Below are 21,084 nucleotides of genomic sequence, written 5' to 3'. Positions count from 1 at the left end.
CAGTGTGTCTCACAGTGATTGTTTCTTCCTAAGGAGATTTAGGCAGCTTGCGTCAATCAAGGATTTAACAAGAGACATAAAAGCCATCCCCTCTTCACATAAACAAACAGCTGCCAGCACCTTCCTCGATGAGCTAAGGGTGTATGGGTGGCTGGCAAAAATTACAGAAGTTAGTAATTCCTAGTGTATTCTCCCCTATTGAACATACTACCTAAACAGCATTTAACCATAGGACTGATTTTAAAAGTTCTCATTTTCCTGTGGTAGCAACAAAATATTTAAAATTACTATAAAGGCAGATATAAATAAAATGGGGATTCTTATGAATAATAATATTAAATGCCTAGAATTACATTCACAGGGCAAAACCCATAACATTAACCATTTAGGTAATCACTAAACTACAACTATCCAACTATCTGAATAAGTAAACAAATAGAACTCAAGTAATGAATTATTGTATAAAGCTTGCTCCTTGGTCCATGAAGTAGAGTATAACTATATCAGCCACAGCAGAAATTAGCACTCACAAGACACATGGCTTCAAGCTTTGTCAGATCTTCTTTTGCAGCAAATTGAATAACATTTTTTTAAAAAAAACCCTCAAAACTAATTGTTTCCAATTGCAATATCAACACAAAACATGCTTGATTTTGCAAGCAAGAGCTTCTGCCTTTTAAACCTGGCCATGTTCAACATATGCTTAAAAACTGGACAATTACATAAGAGAATTATGAATTCTTTCAGAACTGGACCAATCATTCCCACAATGGACTTCATGGACCTAGCATGAAATTAGGTTTGCCAGATGCCCAGTAGAAGGCCCTCCAAATGATCTACCACCCAGTGGCTTGGCAGCAGACCTGGATGTGTCTCTCCTCTTTACTCCTTTCCACACACATGAAATCTTTTTCCAGGTAAAAATGGTCAAAATACAGCTTGTATAATGTCTTCTTTCCTCATAAAATAACTGAAATAAAAGTACGTCTTCTAGGCCCTGGAGTCTCCCTTAAATAAGCTGTTTGGTATCTTACACAGAACATGGTTAAATCTGTCTCATTTATCCTTTTAGCCACAGTTCTAAAAGTTCACTTCATGATGTTAGAAGCTTATAACAATTATAGCACCTCTTAACACTTGAACTTGTGATCTGACTTCTTAAAAACAGAAAAGGCTCACAGAAAGAAAGAACATTATGGAAATTAAAAGTATTAATGCTATTTAATCAGTTCTAATTTCTTCTAGCCTCTGGAAGCAGAAGGCAGCATGCTGCATATTCTATTCTGCATTTGGATCAACTCAAAATTCAAAGCTGTATCTTCAAATATTCTAATCTGACACAGTTAAATAGCAATTTTGGAAGCATGCAAAGCCCTGTGCTGACATAAACTTCACCCATCTTAACTTCCTATGTTCTTCCACTAGCAGGTTATGGGACTCAAATCCAAATGTTTCATCATAAGTTTCTTCCTTCTTTTCTATACCACTGCAAAGGCAGGGACGGTTGTAGGAGCTCTCAGGCTGAGCAACTACTCGTCACTCTGCGATTTCCTTAGGAGCCTTTCTGATTTTCCAGAAAACCTCGGTAAATAGCATCCAAGTGTAATCTAAGGATTTTTTCAGAAATCTTCAGAACTCCAGGTCCTGCTCACAGGGCATATCACAGGGTTTCTTAAAATTAAAATCAGATTTGTCTCTTGAATGCAGAGTGCTAAGCATATGTTAAATTCATAGCACAAACATACTACAAAGATTTAAAAATAAACCAGCAATACTGCGACCGTTCTTGTCCTCACTTATGTTCATACAATCCTAATTAACACTAGGCAGAATTTGGCCCACTGTGAAAGCCCCATCTAATCCCTGCACTGTAGTCTGCCACGCCAGAAGGTTATTTCTTGAAACATCAGTAAGCTGGATAATTCTAGAAATGACATTTCAATGCCACTGAATCAGTTTGCCTAGTGCTATGATTTAATTTCTAAGCCTTTTCCACTTGACTGTACTTGCATTACAACATAGAAATGGTGACAATTATATCTTTTTGGAGAAAAAAATTAAAAACGACAATGACTATTGTGGAGACTCATTTGGAAATAAATGAGTCTTTGCTAGGGTAGCACCATCCTTCATTTATTGCATATCTACAGATACCTAATGAATTATAAAATGCAAGCAGAACATTTAAAAAGAGAGTATCAGATCCACAGTACCATCTAAAGTATAAGATAAAAATAACAATCCAATTAATTTACTGTCTTAGGACTACATTAAAAAATGAGACACTGGAGCAGCAAGAACAGAACAGCTGTTCTTACAATATTTAGCTTCTTCCTTCCCGAAAAAGGGCCTGTGAGGGCAGGGGAACACAGGGAGAAGGGGTAGACTGAGCATCCCAGAGGATGCTGGACTGGAGCCGGCAAAAGTTTAAGATTAGGTCATGTCATTGTCCCAAGGCTGATGGCTGAAGGCTATTTTGCACCTTCTTGCCTTAGCTGCACTTACGGCTCCTTATCTGTAACCCTGGATATAAGGGTGAGGCTTTAGCATAGGAAACTAAGCTTTATGATATAAATAAAACCAGATATTGCAAATAGGTCTTCTCTACTAAACAGAGACTATTTTAAAAATATCTCCAAGTTCAACTTCTCGCTGTGCTGACACTATAATCTGTGTGGAATAAAGGGCAATATGCAACAGTGCTGTCTCTGGGGAGACATACTCAAAATTAAGTCTCTTGACTGACAATTTATGCCATGTAGGAATTATACAAGGCCAGCTTCTGCACCAGGTCCAGGGTTTCATACTCTTTGTCAGCCTGGCTTTATCAATTTCATGTTCACATCCAGCTGCCTACGCAGGTGAGGACAGGATCACCCAGCTGTGCTGGCTACGTCTTCACAGCTCTGCAAAATGGGCAGCTCACAGTGGGGCTGAAAGGAGACAATGCTCTGCCTGATGTTGAAGCCAGGAATGCCATATGACGTAGATAAACACACTGGTATTTTTCAGGATTTCCTGTTCTCATGCAGTATAGCAAGATAAGGAAATCTGTGCTGCTCCATACCACTCTACACCGCTTCATACTATGATTATACTATCAACTAACGAATTAAATATGTGAGTTTTTTCAAGGCAGACAGACACCTAAACAAATACTTAGGCATATGGGCAACAAATACTGATGACTATTTCATTATTTCATATTCACTGTAGATGTAGACCAATTTTTTTTTTTTTAAACTGTCTCAGGAAACAAATTCTGTTTGACTGCAACAATTTTTTTTAAGTTCTGCTATAACAACACTGATACAGTTGTAAAAATCAAGAATCACAGAAGAATACAGAGTTTCAAGTGTAGCACTGACATAGAAATACTGAAAGATTTTTGACATGCCCCTCACCACGTGATTTATCGGATAGTTATGAATGACCAGGGCACATGGGGAGGCTTCCTCTACCATCAACTGGCAACTAATAATGGTATATCATAAAACACTGCAGCTAATTCTAAATATCTCTAAAGCTCACCAAAATCCTTAGAAGGGGGTCAGGTAAAGTGAAGGTCGTATGAAATACAATAAGAAAATACTTCAGATCAGAGAAAGAAGTTTTTGGTGGAGTGGGCAAGCCTGCTTTTCAGGGGAACTTATGATGATATTTCATCCTTGTTTTTTTAACACAACTACTGTAATATTTTTTTGTAACATGTACGATTCAGAGTAATCCATTCAGATATACTAAAGAAAACTTAAAATACATGTTCTTACTATAATCTCACTAGAATTCATCTTGAAACTGAGACAATACAAAATATGGAAGGATAAAAACATAAACTCACTGCATGGCAGGTTTTTATAGAAGGCAGGAGAAAAGAGCAGATGCAGAAGCTGATTCTGCAGCTCTCAGCACAGGCCAGAAAAAGGCCCTGCAGGCTCCCTGCCAACAGCCACAACCAGTCCAGGCGGCCTGGGATTAGATTTCTAAAGCATACAGAAAATGCAATTAAAACATCTCTCTCTGAAAATTGAGGACCTGAAAACTACCTTGGACTGCCCGAGCAGTTTTCAGCTCAGTGCTGTATCAACCCAGACGCTTTATTTCAGTATGCCTTTTTGCTCTGAAATACATTCAATGGTTTCATCTTTTCTCAGTTAAAACTACAGGTGAAACAGAAAATTAGAAGTTCAAAACCATACAGCCACTAAATAACATCCCAAACTATATTTTTATAAGTGTTTAAATGTTTCTGGCACAACATAAAAGACACTATGGAATTATTTAAGCTTGGCATAATCCTAGTATTTATCATACAGCATTTTTAGATTTAATTGTCTCAACCTTGTTGTCATGGACAACAGCAGAGAACCCACCTGTATAATCTCCCATTATGATAAGGGATATTGATTACATCTGGGCACAGTTACACTGACCCGTGCACTCAGTGATGAACTTGTCTGATTTCACGTTGCATCCCCTTGGCCACTTTCTGATGTTACTGGCACTTCAAGCCGTTGCTACTTGATCCGCATCCAGCTGCACCACCAGGAAAGCAAGACTTGGTACAGGTACAGCACACTCATGAAGGATGGGAAGCACCAGATCCAGAAAAGGATATGGCAAGGGTAAAGGCCAAACCAAACACTTCAACCCTGAAAACTCTTTCCTACAAGGCTCCCAAATTTCAAATGGGAAAGCAGTATCTTACGCTTGAGACAAAGAAGAGCTCAGCACCTAACACTGAGATACCAGAATATCTCTGCGTCATTCACTTGCCAGACTTCATCTGGCAGCTTCAGAGCGTGCACAAACAGGAGCAAGATACTGCAACAAAATACGGGAAAGACCGAAACCCAAATGCATAAAAAGTTTAACAGAATAAAATAATAACCATGTAGCTGTATGAAAAGTAAGGAAAATCTGCAGATTTCAAACACCTGGTCTGCCAGGCTGAAAGCCAAGAAAGCAATGCTGAAGATCATATGCTATCACTCCTAGTTAGAGCTGCTTGAATAATTCATTTTTGAGAGCAGGGGCCAAGTCAGTGTCTTGTAACGTTAGGCAATGTCTTGTACAATACTAGGAATAAACCAGAATTATTTCTTTCAGTTTACTTTTATTGAAATACAAGGACAAAATTAATCCTTTAGGGTTAAAAAAATAGTTTAAATATTGATGTCTAATTCAGGACTGAGTTTTAAGAAATGTCTGAATTAAGATTGTGTGCCTTATCAGAAACTTATTTGGGTCTGGGTAATGAATTGTGTCATGAATGCATTGATGATTTCCCTTTGCATCTCAGTAACAGTTAATAGTATCTCCCATCTGCCAGACTGCTGTGATTCCAGTGTCAGCTTCCATACTACATACACATTATCACAGTTGATATTAATTGGTAATCAAACAGAAGAGCACCTGAAGCAAAGAAACAAGACAGAAACAATGTTTTTATTCTCACCAGGCAAGCACTGAGATACAGAAATAGAGTATATCTTTAGCATTTATGTACCCTGTACATAATAAAATAATTCACCAACCAGAATGAATAGATTTTTTTTCATCAGCACTTCTGTTTTTCAAATGGAAGTTTTTTATTATATGCAAAATTGCATTAAGGTTGTAAAGGGACTTATTAGTCTTATTCAGCAAAAACATCTTCCATGGTGTGCACAAAACTTGACAGCTGTGATTTGTTTGCCCATGCATAAATAACAACAAAACTGGCGCAAAGACTTTTACTTAACATTTTAAATGTGAAGTCTAGGAGGGTAAAGAAAAAGGTTATCACTTCCAGAAATACTGGAAAAACACTTAGCCTAGAACTAGTAGGAAAACACTAGAACAGAAACAGGATAAAAATTATAATAAATAAAAAATTATGAAATTCCTAAATCTCTGGAGATTTCTATCCCACTGATCTCAATACTGAATGGGACATAAATAGAGTTAAAAGGACTAAATCAATAGATATTTGTTTTCAATGGTAGAGAATATTTTTGAGTGTTTTGAGAACTTAGTTTTCATCAATCCAGAATTTGTATATCTGGAGAATATCCAAGTAATTCAAATATTATATTTTAAAAATAAAGTAAAAATTAAAATTTAAAGACTTCTAAAATACATTCAGAACTTTACAGTAATTAAAGTATTTTAAGTATTTGAATAGTATTTGAATAGTAATTTAAGTATTTGAAGTATTATTTAACTTCAGTTAATCTATTCTACAATTAAACTTTAAGATATCTTAGAAGTCTACAAGGAGTAGCCACTGGCCAGAATTTAATGAAAGTGTATCATTTGCTTCTCCCCATAACCGTTTCTAGTTATATAAAAAGTGTGTAGAAATAACTTTTGTTTTAGTCTAGGTGACTACACTGTGTTGATGGAAAGGCAGGTTTGCTGTCTGACAGCATGATTTTCTTCAGATTTAACCAACATTTAGAAGGTGGCAGGATATGGAAGAAAATGACTTGTGTGACCTTTGCCTTCTTGCACTATCATGTCTAGACCATTTAAATACTTCAGTCAAAGCATCCTCTTTAAACAGTACAGGCTTTATTTAGACAATAAGCTGCTCAACCCAGACAGGTTTATTATTTGTCTTCAGCATGATATGCACATTGGTTACAGATGAAAATCAAAACTACTTTTGGAGTAAGCTCTACGAAATACCACTGCAACTATAACATGAATGTAAAAGTAGAAATTGAACTATAAAGACAAAACCGTTCAGTACTAAGTCTAAAATATTTAGAATTAGGAGAAAATAAGTAAAGTTTTTTTTTTTTAAAAAAAAAATAAACTTTACAGAAATTTGACCAGTAAAACATATTCCTTCCTATCCCATGCAAATAGCTAAAAATTCTGCAAATTTATCAGATTTAAAGGTTAACCACTGCCATTCCAATTTCTTCCTTCATTTTTATTTACAGCTTTTTCAAGAAGACAGCTATGTTTTAATTTTTTTTTTTTTTTTTAACTTGTGAAAGTATAAATCAGAACAGCTTTTGGATAGCAGTCTCTTGAGTTTTGGAGTATTTATTTAGCTAGTTGATTAGTAGGATGGTAGCAGCTATTATGCTACCATCCTACTAATCAACTAGCTTTTTAGCATAAGGATGGTAGTATAATAGCTGCTACCATCCTTATGCTAAAAATGTTTAATAGCATTTGGGGTTAAGCACAATATGGCCTTGACAGTAGTTTGCTCTCTTGTACCGGAAGGCATATAGCATAGCACAGCACAGGGAAAGAGAGAGGCATTAGTGTAATCCACTGAGGTTAAAGTAGGAAAGCTAAAATTATTTAATACATTTTAAGACCATAGTACAGTAAATGATCTGTTGCTAGGAAGCAATTCTGGCTAAAAATATAGCTCTATTTAATATGCTGAATTTATGTCTAAAAAAAAATGCCAGAAACGGGACTCATTGAAGGTATTTCTCACACTCTTCTTGTTCAACACAGTCTACAAGTCACATTCATGAACAGATAAAGCTGTAGTGGTTCTGAGCCTGGAGGTTATATTTGACCACTATGAGGAAAGCTTAAAAGATGGATGATCTTTACTAAAATATTTCAGAGTGCCCACATCAGAGGAACCATTGAAACAACTGAAAACTCTGGAAAAGTATCAGATTTAAAGCTCTGATCCCCACTGACCATGGATTGGCCACCCAAAAAGGAAGACTTTCGCCACCAGGCACCTGAGACCCCAGGGATGGGCTGACTGCCAGGGGAGTTCTGCTGGGGAGGATGGAGGGTACAGCAAGCACTCCCAAACTCTACCCTATATGCTATGATAAATTTCCATGAATAACCAGCATTTGCCCTGTTCTGTGAAAACAAAAGCATTCTTTACCAGCTGTAAACAGATGAAGAAATGCTTATTCATACAAAGTAAAAGTTAAAAAACTCAGAAACAGAAAGCAGAATTTGGCAGTAACAGTGCTGCACCCATTTAGGTACAGGCTTGACGAGTTTGCTAGTAATTCTGGACCAGTAAGTTCTGTCTGTTAAGGCACACAACACACCAGAATACAGCTTGCAAGAGATGAAAATGTCATCTGAAATATGGGAACGAGGTCCTTACAAGAGGCTCTGGATGAAGTCATAGTTGTCATACTTTGTGCAACCGATCCACTTAGTCACATTTCAGAGGATTAACAGTATATCCATTGAATAATATAATAAATAACCCTAAGAACAAAAATTAAAATTTTCATGAATTACTGTAAACGACTTGAAGACCGTGATCACAAAATATTACACCTGTTTATTCTCCTTTAAATCTGTGCTGAGTGCATTCTTTAAGTAAAATATGACACAAACCCCGTGTTTCCAGTAGCTAGTGTCCCTGAAAATGAATGTGCAAGTAGAACTTAATAACGGCCTTAGAAGAATCAGTAAATAATTGATCTATTTAACTACTATATATATTTCCTATTAATAATTACTGGATTATTTTGCATTTCAACTTTATTTTTTATGTTTTCATTCTCTAGTTTTTTCTCCACTCTAGAGGAAGTGAGGAATTACCTATGGATTTTCACAAATTGCAGAGTTTGGCAAGTCTTAAAAATGTCAACCTGAACTACGTGATTCATTCTCTGTGATGATCAAACTGGTCACACACCTAACACAGTGTGTAGGTAACCCTGTCAGTAAGGTTGTACACAGCCCTATTACCTGGGCGACACTGTCAGACGTCCAAAATTAGGATCCATTGGGAAAAAAAAAAAAAAAAAAAAAAGCTATTAGGGGAGTGGTGTTTATTTGGGTAAGAATGAGGAATGGGAAAAGGAAAAGAACTTTGGAGGGAAAATTATGGCCAGCAAATTGATGCAGTGACTTATGGTGTTTGACGCTGCTTATCTAGCAGCCCCAGACTTGATCCCTGCAGGTCAGGTCCTCACACAGACAGCTTAGAAATGATGGTATTGCTGTACTGTTAGGCTATCAACAAGGATCAGCTTTGCTCCAGTCATGCACACCAGCTAACCACCCTACTTGGAGCCTCAGGTTTCCTTCCCAGCCCTGCAGACCAGCACTGCTTGGGACACAGGCACCGGTACCGCAGCCCTGCGGGCTCCTGCTGGATGGTAGGATTTGATAATATAAAATAAACTTCCCATTGGTTTGGGACCATTAGTTCTATTTATTTAGAAAGATTGCCAGTCCAACAGTGTACAGCGGTGACATGAGATCATCTGATGGAGGAAAACAGCCCCAACAACGCATGTGTGCCTACATCCCATCATCCCTAAAACAGGTGGAAAAACTAAAATGTCTGCTCTGATGACAGTGTATAAAGATGTGTGACTGATGTTATTTTACTCATCAGAAATGTAGTATAATCATACCTAGCACTGTTCTCACACTGTTATACAGCATGCACAGGTTAAATCAGAACAGGTTTATTGACTTCAAACAAACATCAGACAGTTTCTTACCCTTTTACTACAAGATTTAGCATGTGACAGAGCTGATGGCATTTGAAATGATACTTGAGAGTACAGTTTGTTCAGAAGAAAGTTGGAAAGTCACTTAGGAGGTTTTGTTTTATCTTTGTGTCATTTTGCCAGGAACTAAAGAGCACAGCCCTGTTCTGCCCTGTCCCCTCTCCTAAAGCGTTGTTGGCTGTAGCAGTGGGAACACTTTGAAATTTCTGGCAATCCAACATTTTTCAACTTACTTTTCACGTCAAAGCCTGCAAAAGAACTTAATTAAGTTTATGAGCTTTTGTAAGTGACCTTGCAAGAGTCCAATTGTCAGCACTGAAATAGCTGGCATGCAACTTGTTTCATTTCTATTTACAATGGGAAAAATCTCCTAATGAAAGTCTCCCTAATATTGAGAAGGATTTTACAATTATGAAAAACAGAGCAAGAATTTGTTAAATATCTTAAACTGAAAACTAGCTAAGTGAAACTAATTATAGACATCAATATTAGATTAATAATTCATTAAATTACATTAATACATTTTGATGGTTTAAAATATATTTGAATTTAGATTTTTTTGTTTAGTTTCATGGAAGAACACAATTCGTCAGTTGCTGAGTTGTAAAGATGCTTTAGCTGGAAGGGGGTGATTATGTTTCTGCTTCTTCTACAAAAATCTGCTCCTAAAAATGTTATTTTGAGAAGAAATTAATGTCCATTCTCTAGTTACATTTTGCCTCATTAGCTTTATTTTCTACAGGTTGTCAATATCTCCAAAGAATATCACCAACTCACTTTACAAGTACACTATTTCATGCACTTAAGCACATCAAATACATATTGCTGGTTTGTCAGTGTACCTAACAGTCATTAAATAAAATATGATTTCATTGCAATAAAAAGCATGGTAAAAGTTAGAAGAAAGTGCACTCTCTCCTTAGTAGTCAACCAAACACTCATGAAAAAATTAGCTCTGTGGTCTGTGAGAAGCAAGTCATGGTGTATGACCAAGTCTGTAAATTGATGCTTTAGTGAGAAGCCATGAGTCTTTGAATTTGGGGGTTTTCCTGTGAAGCTTCGGCTGCATATTCATTTGTCTGAATTAAGGTGCAGCGTATCAACTTCTGTTCTAACTTTCCACAACCTAAAAAAGGCCTTAATTATGCTGAGTCATTCCAGTAACATCTCATTTTCACCAATAAGCAAGTATATTTCTAGGACTAGACCGACATGACAGTTTATGAAGAGGAAGCAACTCATCAAAAGATGTTGTATATCACCTGTACCTTTTCAGAAGAAATAAATAGAGAGGTACATACCAATCGCTGAGAAAACGTTAGTTCAATTTCCCTGTTCCCTTTGTGCTTTTGGAATGTAATCCTGTTTTCCCCGATGTCTTTAGACATTCTTGCCCCTTTATGGAGGAACTTCAACTTCAAGGACAACTGAATGTCCCTTATTCAGGAATGGCTCTTGTTAGCCAAAGAAAGAGTAAGCCAGAACTTCTTTTACATTTACTTTAACAACAGGAAACCATATTAAGTAGTGCAGCAATGAAAAAATTTGTAAGAGTGCACTCAAAGGACTCAGCAGAGCTACATTCCATCTTTTTTAATAACAGCATTGTCTCTTCTTGGGTTTAGAGACATTATGTTTTTTAAATATATCTTTAATTCTTTACTGATCTTATTTCAAGAAGTAACATTTAATATTATTTTTTTAAATATTATTCTTATTCACAGTATGAGTATCTAGTCCACTTAAAAGTTCTTTATGTATTTCACAGCCTTCTCATTTGGTTATTTTCTCCTATAGTGCATATGAATTCTTTGGTCAGCATAGAGTAGATATAGAGGAAAACCTGACTGTAAAGTCTCAAAATGACTGGAAGGTGCAGAAGAAATAATACGAAAAAGAAGTGCAGTTTACTCTTTGCCATGGGATAGATTTCAAATGGGAAGTAAGCCTTTCAGTGAAGAAAAAACCCACAAGACAGTAAAACCTGCAAGCACTGAATATAGATGAACCCTGCAATAAAATAATTCACACCTGAAGAGTATGGTATTGGTCTGAAATATTGAATATTCAAAAATTGAGGTGTTGCTTACAAAGGATCTCCTATTATTTTCTAAAAATTCTGAAGATAACAAGTTATTATTATGGTAGCTATTAAAGTGCCTTTTATAGTTTATTAAATTAAATTGAATTATTAAATTATCTCAGAGTTGCTTATCAATATTTTGCACTCAATAGCCAGCTTCTATAACATGACAGAAGTCTCATGGAGGGGATTTTCCCTGAAGACTGGCCAAAGACATCCTGAAACAAGGAAACAGCATTTGACCTGGAAATACGGAAAAAATTCAATGTGCTATATCAGACAGAACCGAATCTATTACAGAGGAAATTCAGACATAAAGGCAATCCCCATGGCCTTTGCAGAGAAGGCATCACTGAGGGTCTCTAGGCACAAGCCTGGATTTTTAAGTCTTGAAACATAAAGCTTTTACAACCGTCTTTACTTCTTTGCTGTTTGGTTTCTTTCAAAATCTCTAATGTATTTTGGCTCTTCTCTCATTTCCAAGATGTTTCCGCTTGTGACTTCACTTAGCAGTCACGTATCATGGGAAGAAGATACCTCTGCCTTGCCAGCATGTATCTTGGGAATGCAACATATGCTTCTATACCTGTCACTTTTTTGCATGTTATTTGTACATATATTTTTTCTGTGACACATCTTTGCATAGCATTGCCCAGATTTATCTAGTCTCGTAATCAGCTGCTGTATTCTGCATTAGGAAGCAATGACGTGGTTTTCATTTAACTACAGAAGAGGTCTGACATCTCTTACCACATCTCAAAAGGCAACAAAACTCCACTTCATAGTAACTATGTAAGTACATTCCTGATGATAATTCAGAGAAGCTACGGTAGTATGTTATTTTTTCTTTATTGTGGTATTTTTTATCATGTTTTTTTTCCACCACAATAAATAACAAAAAAAAACCCTATGCTTTACTTGGTTTAGTTTTCTGCACAGTATTACATTCAGATTGGCTATAAATACTCAAAAACAATTTACACATTGGAAATCCTGTTTATAGTTTCATACAAGAACAAGCTACCCGATGAAATCAGTAGCCCTTATGAATTCAGTATATAAGAGTTAATGGTTAGATATACAAGAATCATCTTGTGAACGAGTATAAAAAGCAAGAAATAAACAGATACAGAAGCATAAAAACCTAAGCATATATTATCATCACTACATTTCCAAGAAATTCTGATCACCTGTATCTAAAACTTTATGACTAAAATATAGACACATTTTCTTAATATTTCTCATGAGCTTTTCCTATTGTATGCATGATTTTTGTTGGGCATCACACATTACTTAAAGGGCAATATGATTTCATAGTATAAAAAAACTTTGGAATGTTACAAAATCCACACAAGCAAAGTTCCAGTTGAAATTTAGCAACTGAAATGAGCAAAAAGATTTTAAAAAGACAGCAATATTAATCCAAACAGAATTTTTTATAGTCTTAACTGTAAAGACCGATTTTACTGTTTTGTCTCGTAGATCCAGGACATGACACTTAACATACAGTCCTAGTCTGTTCAAACCCAACATAACCTTTCTATATCATGTATAATATTAATCAAACATGAAAGGATTAAAACCTCCCCATCTTTCTTGATATTCATAGTCTCCCTAGTGATGCAATATGTTCTCAGCCTAAAATGCTGAGTAACCAGTAGCTGCTCTTCTCTCTACCTTTCTATTTCCCTTGGCTACCATATTTTTAGGAATAACTCTCTCATTAATGCACTGATGATCGCAGTGAAGAGTCCATAAATACCTATGCAGTTACATGTTGGATTTGTCATGTATCACTGGAAAAACAAACCATTTACACTTTAAAGCACTCTGGGCCCATTTACGCCTTTAAACATACAAGATGTACCTGGTAATCCGTCATAAATTTAAGTAACAGGCAGACCTCCATCAGCTTTAGTCTTTACAACTTAAATATGGGAAAAATCCACTGCAAATTTATATTGCTGCTCTGATTTTAACAGGGGCAAAAAACCTTATAAAAGGGAAATTACAAGAGAAATAACTAATCCACTGGAATATAAAGCTGACATTCTTGTATCCAGATTTTAATGTCAATGGCCAGTACAAATATTACTAAGAAAAAACAGGCATAATTTCCTTTTATCTAGAGATGCTTCTGTAATTTCATTTTCTATTTCATCTCAAATAACATTACCTTCAAAGTCAGGTTTGTATTTTTTTACTGCTGTCTCCTTTATCCCAGAATAAACTGAAAGTCTCTAGAAGTTTTTGTCATCAAAACAGTTCAAGGCAGCTGAAATTGATGGTGACTGGATTAACTAGTAACTTCTGCTTTTTTATCAACTCTTGCTAGTCAAAAAAACCCTAAATTTTAAATCTTAAAAAACGGAAAACTCATTCCTCTTACCTTCCCCTTTATACCTGTGTGGCTACAAAAGTCTGCGGAGATTACAAGTAGCAATTAGAAAAAGTACTCTAGGAAAGAACTTTCTATCACATAAATTGTCCTCTACCCTTTTTAAAATTACTGCCTGGTAGTCACAAATTCAGTGTGCCGGACATAAAGATGAAATACTAAAATTTGGAATGTATCATTAATTTATTTTCAAACATGATTGCTTAATTTTAAAGATCAAGCAAACTGCCCGAGTCAAGCAGTATCCATAGGTATGTACCACCCACATCCAGCCCCGACTACCAGTGCCAGCAGACGGAGTGCAGTCACACAACCTTGCACACACAGACTACTGCTGCTCACAGAAACTGTGTGTGACTCTGCTGGTATAGCCCAGAAGCTCCAAGGACAGAGGGAGAATCCTGGTTCTTCTCATTCAAAGGAATTATTTCAGAAATTTCGAGGGAAGCAAGTCCTCTAACTTACAGAAGTCTGCTTCAAGTTCTGCATGCCCTGACAACCTTTCTGCTAATCAGATCATGCTTGTAGCTCCAACTAAAATCAGTGGGAATCAGACTGAGAAATAAGTACAAGAAAAACTAGAGGAGGGGATAAGATATAATTAAGCTTCTTGCCTTTTGTTTCCTAGTGCTTTGAATCCCCTGAACATTCTGTAGCACACCACCTGAGTCCTGTGCAAGCAGAGGGAGACAATCTGGGAGCCATCAGAGCTTTCCCACAAATTTCCCTCTGAAAGATGGGGACAACCCGGGTCTCCTGCTATTAGTGGGGAAAAAAAAATAATGGGCTGCCAGAGGAGAGAGCCAAAGTCTTCATCAGAACTTCACCAAAGAAGCTTGCTCTATCACCTGAGAATGCAAAGAGCTGTCTGCAATAGAGACTAAAGACTTGATAACAGCCAGAGGGAAAGCAAATGACAATGTCATTTCAGTTCATGCTTATTTGACAGAATGAATATCATTAGCACACATTAGGCCACGATGAGACAGAACCAAAACAGCACCCTATTGATTTACTGAAAAGAAACACCACTTCATGTACTATGTAACAACATGATACTTTTTTTTACTTCTTTTTTTTTTTTTTTTCCCAATAGTGTTGTTTTTCAGCTAAAAATATCTACAGTAGTTTCGGCTATGTCAACCTTTAAATGTCAAGAGCCATGATTTAAGAAAGAATGAAGTCCTCCATGCAAGCCAGAGTCAAGTAATCAGTTGCCTCTTATCCGATAGACTACACCAGCTGCTGCATGGAGAGATCTTCAAGCCAACAGAGATAACGCTGCAGTCAGCAGTTGTCTACTTAGACCTTGCATCAGATCCTTGCCTACTGTCTTTCAATAACTTAGAACAACCCCTAGAAATGAGCAATAGCTTTGCTATTGTTCTAAAGACAGGCGACATTTCATCTTTAATATTTCCTGACTTTACCCACTTTTGTAACCACTAGAAGTCTCCTCAGAGGATCAATATTCATCCATTTTTTTCATGATTTTTCCACTGCCTGTTCTTCAAAATTACTTGTTTAATGCCATATTTTCAGGCTGACCCAAAATGCAGCAAAATGCAGATACAAAATCAGAACTCTTAATGTAGCCACACCCTCCTCTTTGTGTTTCTGCATGTTTTAATCCTTCCTTTCTAATGCTATCACATCTCTTAAGATCCAAAGCTCCTATTTTGCCTTTATCTCCCTTTTCTCCCCTATAATTTTATCCTCTCCCATTTTTTTCTTTGACCACTTAATCCTCTATTTTTTTCAAGTTGTTCCATATTTAGTTTCCAAATCAATGTAACTGAACTTTACATTTTCAACAGATGTCCCATCCTCTCTTGAAACATTCTGAGCTGAAATAAGCAAATTTCACTGTTTACATCCTATGTTTCTTCTTTCATCCCTCACTTTCTGTACTACTGTAAACACTACATGTAATAAAGTGAGATAGAAACATCACTCCCTTTTATTAGCTCAGGGAATTCATGAGGAATTGTAATTTAGTTAATTGCATAAAAGTCACTCTTCCTCCTTTCTAAATTCCATTCCTTTGAATTTGAGTAATACTAGGTGTGTGACAAAGAACCTTAATAAGTAAGAGAACAGAGATAAAGGATACTTTACAATCAAGAGTTATCTTTTAAATAATAACACTGACAACTCAATATCAATACTAATAAAAGCAGAAACACACTGGGCACACATTCTTAAGCATCCTACATATAGTAATTGCAATGCAGTAAATTTCCTACCCACCCAAACCTGTCTTTCAGGGAAGAAGAGTTACTCTACCAAAATGGCACACAGACTTTGTTCTTTTTTTTTTTTTGCTGTGTGTACCACGATCTATAACTAGTGGCAGCATAGGAGGAGGCTCCACAGCTTTCGGCTAAAAAGCTAGGATTTATTTTTGTATATCTGTGGCTCAATGACCTTTCTGCTTAGTAGGTTGCCTTGGCACAGAGTCAAGGTTTGCAGCCCTCCAGCAGGGCTTGTATGGCTCCAAAAGCCAGAGGACGTTTGGATAGGAATAAAAATGTCTGTATTTGGAACTCTGTAAGATCACGCTACCCTTGAAAATGACATCAGGTACAAAATTAAAGTGAATACTTAAAGGTGTTTGCTCCTGTAATATACCAGTAAAATAGACTCGCAAAATAGTTTACAGAAAGTATTGGGAAGACATCTTCCATTAACAAGCATAGAACGATACTACTTATTTTAGACATAAAAATTAAATTCTTGTCAATAGGAGTAAACTTAACAAAATTATTCCAGGAGGGATAATTAAATGGATGCATTTTGCAAATCAAATATAAAAAAACTAAGGTATTTGATGACAAATGTTTTACACTCATTGTGTCTAGGTCAGCCTTAGTTCTTCCCAGTAATTTTCAAAAACATTTGTAAGTGGCAGCACCAACAGCCTTTAGAGACAGAAGTGAAAATATTCTCTACATTATTTAAAACTAAAGTCACCATGGCCCCTCCAAGGCCATTTACTGCACATAAAATCCACACTATGTGCAGCAGTGAACAAGGCTTTCCTCAAGACTGCATGCGTGAAACCAAGGCTGTAATTCACATGTCTGGAAACTGCAGCCTGTACCAAACTCATGCAGATCTATCAAATGGTATCCGAAGAGCTTCTCAGGAAGAAACAACCCACCAAGCCGCTGTCAATTCCTCAGCTCTTTGAAGACACAAGAAAGTAATTTCTCAGCCTTGGAGTTTCTGAGGTGAGGGTCGTCGCAGCAGTCAAGGTTCTGTTAGATGCATTGGTGCAAAATGTTGGCAAAAGTCCCAGAAAATGCCTAGCTTTTAAACACTGTAGCAGTCGCAGTTTTGTTTTGTTCATGGAGGAAGGAACCCAGGTAAGCATTTGGAAGCCCTAAAGCAGAAATATGAATTGTGCAGGTAGCAATCTCTTGCACAAAGATACACCAGCATAGTGTGGCTTCTGTCTTTAAAAACTTCTATGCTAAAGACACAAGGATCAAATGCCAACTTTAATTACAGAATAACTTAAGTTTAGCAAACATGCTAACTGAGGAAATTCATTAACCACAAGCTTAAATTTTAAGCAGATGAGAAATAATCTGAAATTTCAAATGCTGAAGTGCTTTGCTGGGTTATAGCCAAAAAATTTTCTTGCACTTGCCCTTATGATTCATATTGGACCCTCATATTTTCACTGAATATGCATAAAAGTCAAGATCAAATCACCAGACAGGTAAAACTTCCAGAGTCAAATTCCAGATTTTCAGTGAGTTGGAGATAATCTCTGTTTGTTCAGATTTAAAAAAAGTGATACTTTAAGCAAGTATCTGATTCCGTAAGGTTCCACAGTACTTCACTGCAGGGTATCTCAGGTTTTCAAAATGTTAGAGCCCTAAAACCCCCCACTATTATGTTCTGAAACATACTCATTACTTGTCTTAGACATCCTCAGTGCAATAGCAATTTTATTTTTTTTTTCATTTAAAGTACCAGTCACAAAATTATCTTTGTACTTACTAAGGAAATTATATCTTCCGTCACTTAGCTGCAAATAACTTTTATACTACATTAAAAAAGATGGAAGAATTGACTAAAGATATCCCCTCCTCAAGAAAACCAAAGAGAAAGAGGTGAATGTAAGACTAAAAATATCATAATCTTTTTACAGAACTATGAATTTCTTCCTTTTGCTCTGTGACTTAAGCAGATATCCAGTTACAATCATAAATTACTAATAGAATACACTTAATTCAAAACTAAGTCATAAATCCTTGCAAGTAACTTCGGCAGTTTTATTTATTTATTTTTGAAGGGGAAAGATGCTACATACAGTAGAAGTAATCCCAAAAAGCTACAGTGGCTCCGATGTTGCATCTACTTCTTTACATAACTCACAGCTGCAATACTGCAAATTGCCATTTTGCACTACTTTTTACAACAATTTAGACTTTAGAAATTTTTCATTTATAACTATGGATTAAGTGAAACAATTTAAGGGTCATTGTTGTTTACAATATAGAGCTAATCCATAATACATACATTTTAATTCAATTACTCAATTGAAATCATTATCAAAATGTACTGTTTTCATGACAGCATGTTATCTGTTTCCTTTTATGTGCAAAGTGGTAGTGAAAGCATGGAGGGGGAGAGAGGTCTTATTTGATTCTTGCTGATTATTCCACAGGGCAAAATTATAGGCAAGAGTGAGGACCTTAGCATTCTACAACATAATCACACCAGAAATAGTTATTTTAGATATGTAAACCTGGAGACAATCATAGCTGCAAACAGACAAGATCTTTTACCTCCTAGAAGACATACTATATAAGTGAGCAGTTTATCTTTCAGTACCCAAGTTGGGGAATACAAACATCTATCGATCAGGCTTATATACAACCAGAGCCTGCTGCAGGAAGACACGTACATTTCCAAATAATCTGAAACTTAACACATTTTCATAGCTATTAGTCACTGAGTAGTAGTAGGGAAGGGAAGGTATCTGTATCCTCATATCTAGCAGTGACGTCCTTTATTCCCAAACAACCCCAGCACTGTGGACAAGGTAATACAGTTACAGGCAACACAGCTGGGGCAAGATTTGGGACTCTGCTTGTTTTGTAGAGCAGCCTGTGTGCGAGCAGTGTTGTATAATCATATGTGATAGAGGTTAGGAAAGGACACTGTCACTTAGTCTGGAATTATATTTCGTGGCTTACTTTATTCCGCGACAGAGAATCCTATTTTCTGACACAGAAATGATGTATAAGGAGAAAATAACAATGTATTTTCTTAGTAAAAATTAAGAAAGTCAACAGAAAAGATACCGAATATGAACTCCTTAATTCCCCTGTTTATTACAACTTATTGCAACACACTGAAATACCTTTTGAGACTCTTAAAATAATGTATAACAGTGTGGATCATACTACATGTAAGGAATATCTGTAGTCACAAATCACTGAAATATGAAAAAATAGAAATTAAAATATAATTGCAAGTATTAAACCCCTCCAAATCTTTAAATCTTGCTCATAAGGCCTGGCTCCTTTACCCTGAAAGCCCCAACAATTTTGCAGTTCATTTAAGAGGCAGTAGTACAAACTCTTTACTATCACAGATGAAAAGTATATATCAAACACAAGTAAGTTGAAAGTCTATAATTTTAAAACTCCCAAGTATCATTTGATCAAAATACCAATGTTCCAATTAATGTTGCTTTTTTTTCTTATTTCTTCGGAATAACTTAAATAAATATATTAAATCACAATTTTTTAACCTACCTTACACCTCAGTCTATTTAAGTTTATAATTCTACATATATAGAGAAGCAAATTCATACATATCTAAAAATCTGCATACTTATAAAAAGTTTGTTCAATTTTTTGTACTTACCCAGGACACATTTTTAGCCTTGGGTGTTTTTGGCATGGCAACATGCAAGGCTGAGATGACCAATAACAGCCTCACCAGCATGGAAAGTCAGATAGAGGTGTATTCCAGGTGCTTCTGTTATCCCAGGGAGTATAGTCCCTTAGCCTGGCTGACACAGGCACACTAAGCATCTGGTCAGGTAACAATAAAAAAAGTCATTTTTCTTCCCAATGTACAATACAGTCAAACAGAGACAAATCTTTGCAAAATACCTGTCTTCAGCAGCAGCTGGCTGTATTCCTGTATATCCATGAAATCCAAAGTTGGCTCTTCTCTTGGAAAAGTTGAAGCAGAAAGTCAAATGGACCTGTTCTCACAGACACTTCCCTCCTCCACTGACAAAATGCAGTGCCTGATTATCCACCAAGCTTCCACCCAAGCTCTGAGCTGGTAGGGGAATGAAGCTCTAACACTGGAAGCTGCTCAACTTCAGAGGATATCAAAGAGACAACCGGTTGCTGGCTGCACTGCTTAACTGCTGCTATGCCTGAATATTTCACGACCCTGGGATCTTCCAAGTAATAAAGAGAATTAAGATCTCAATGTCAATAAATAATGCAGGCCAACAGGTCGTGCAGGTACCTGTCGTGTTGTGTGTGCCCTCAGCGTGGTGGCTGCCGCTCCAGCCCCGTTGGAGGGCACCTGTTGACCCGGCACCTCCTCCGCAGCAGTAGGCGCACCCGCCAGCACACACATCCCAGAAGCGGATGCAAAAGCAGAAAATCACTGTCCCCGCTTGTTTCTCTTTGTTCCTCTGCCCTTCTGTCCCTTTACTTTTACCTCCTGTCAATCTAGATTACCAAAGCAGATCCAGGCTAAATTTTGCAACTATCAGTAGTGATTAGAGTGAGTTGATTGAAATCGGATTATACAGGGAGACCTCTGCCTCCTCACTCAGCACGCGGGCCAGTACCATTTGCAAAATACTCATGCTTCATTGCACAGCATGAGAGCATTTGGAGCAGACCATTTTAAGAGAAGCATTGCAGTAAAAACAAAACAGGCTGCACTGCATTTGAGAACGGCGAAAGGATCCTGTTATGAATAACAGCATGAATTTACAGGGAAATGTTTCAAACCACTTCCAGATAGAAGAGTTTGCTGGAGTCTCACTGATTCACCAGAAAACATGGTATTTCAAAGAGCAGTGTGATGTACCTATAGCACTATATACCTGTCTGCTATTGCTCAAATACGGATCTTGTGGCACCTAA

The 21,084-nt window shown here is 36.7% G+C and overlaps 1 protein-coding gene across 10 annotated transcripts in view; it reads right to left on the bottom strand.

Annotated features, from left to right (window-relative positions):
• CACNB2 (calcium voltage-gated channel auxiliary subunit beta 2) overlaps positions 1–21,084 on the bottom strand; it is a 254,983-nt gene that overhangs the window by 143,164 nt on the left and 90,735 nt on the right. Inside the window, exons 1-2 of one of the 10 annotated variants that reach the window (XM_054057357.1) lie at positions 20,083–20,625; positions 19,832–20,001 (exon numbers count right to left, since the gene is read on the bottom strand). The exons of 8 other annotated variants lie outside the window; for them this stretch is intronic. In XM_054057357.1, the coding sequence (XP_053913332.1) occupies positions 19,832–19,912 (81 nt within the window). In that variant the 5' untranslated portion in view covers positions 19,913–20,001; positions 20,083–20,625. One more of the 10 variants, XM_054057358.1, reaches the window with a different exon arrangement.

This window comes from Cuculus canorus, chromosome 2 (assembly GCF_017976375.1).
Source record: "Cuculus canorus isolate bCucCan1 chromosome 2, bCucCan1.pri, whole genome shotgun sequence".
NCBI lineage: Eukaryota > Metazoa > Chordata > Aves > Cuculiformes > Cuculidae > Cuculus > Cuculus canorus.
Note: the sequence above shows the minus strand (reverse complement) of the source record. Positions and strands in the feature narration are given on the sequence as shown.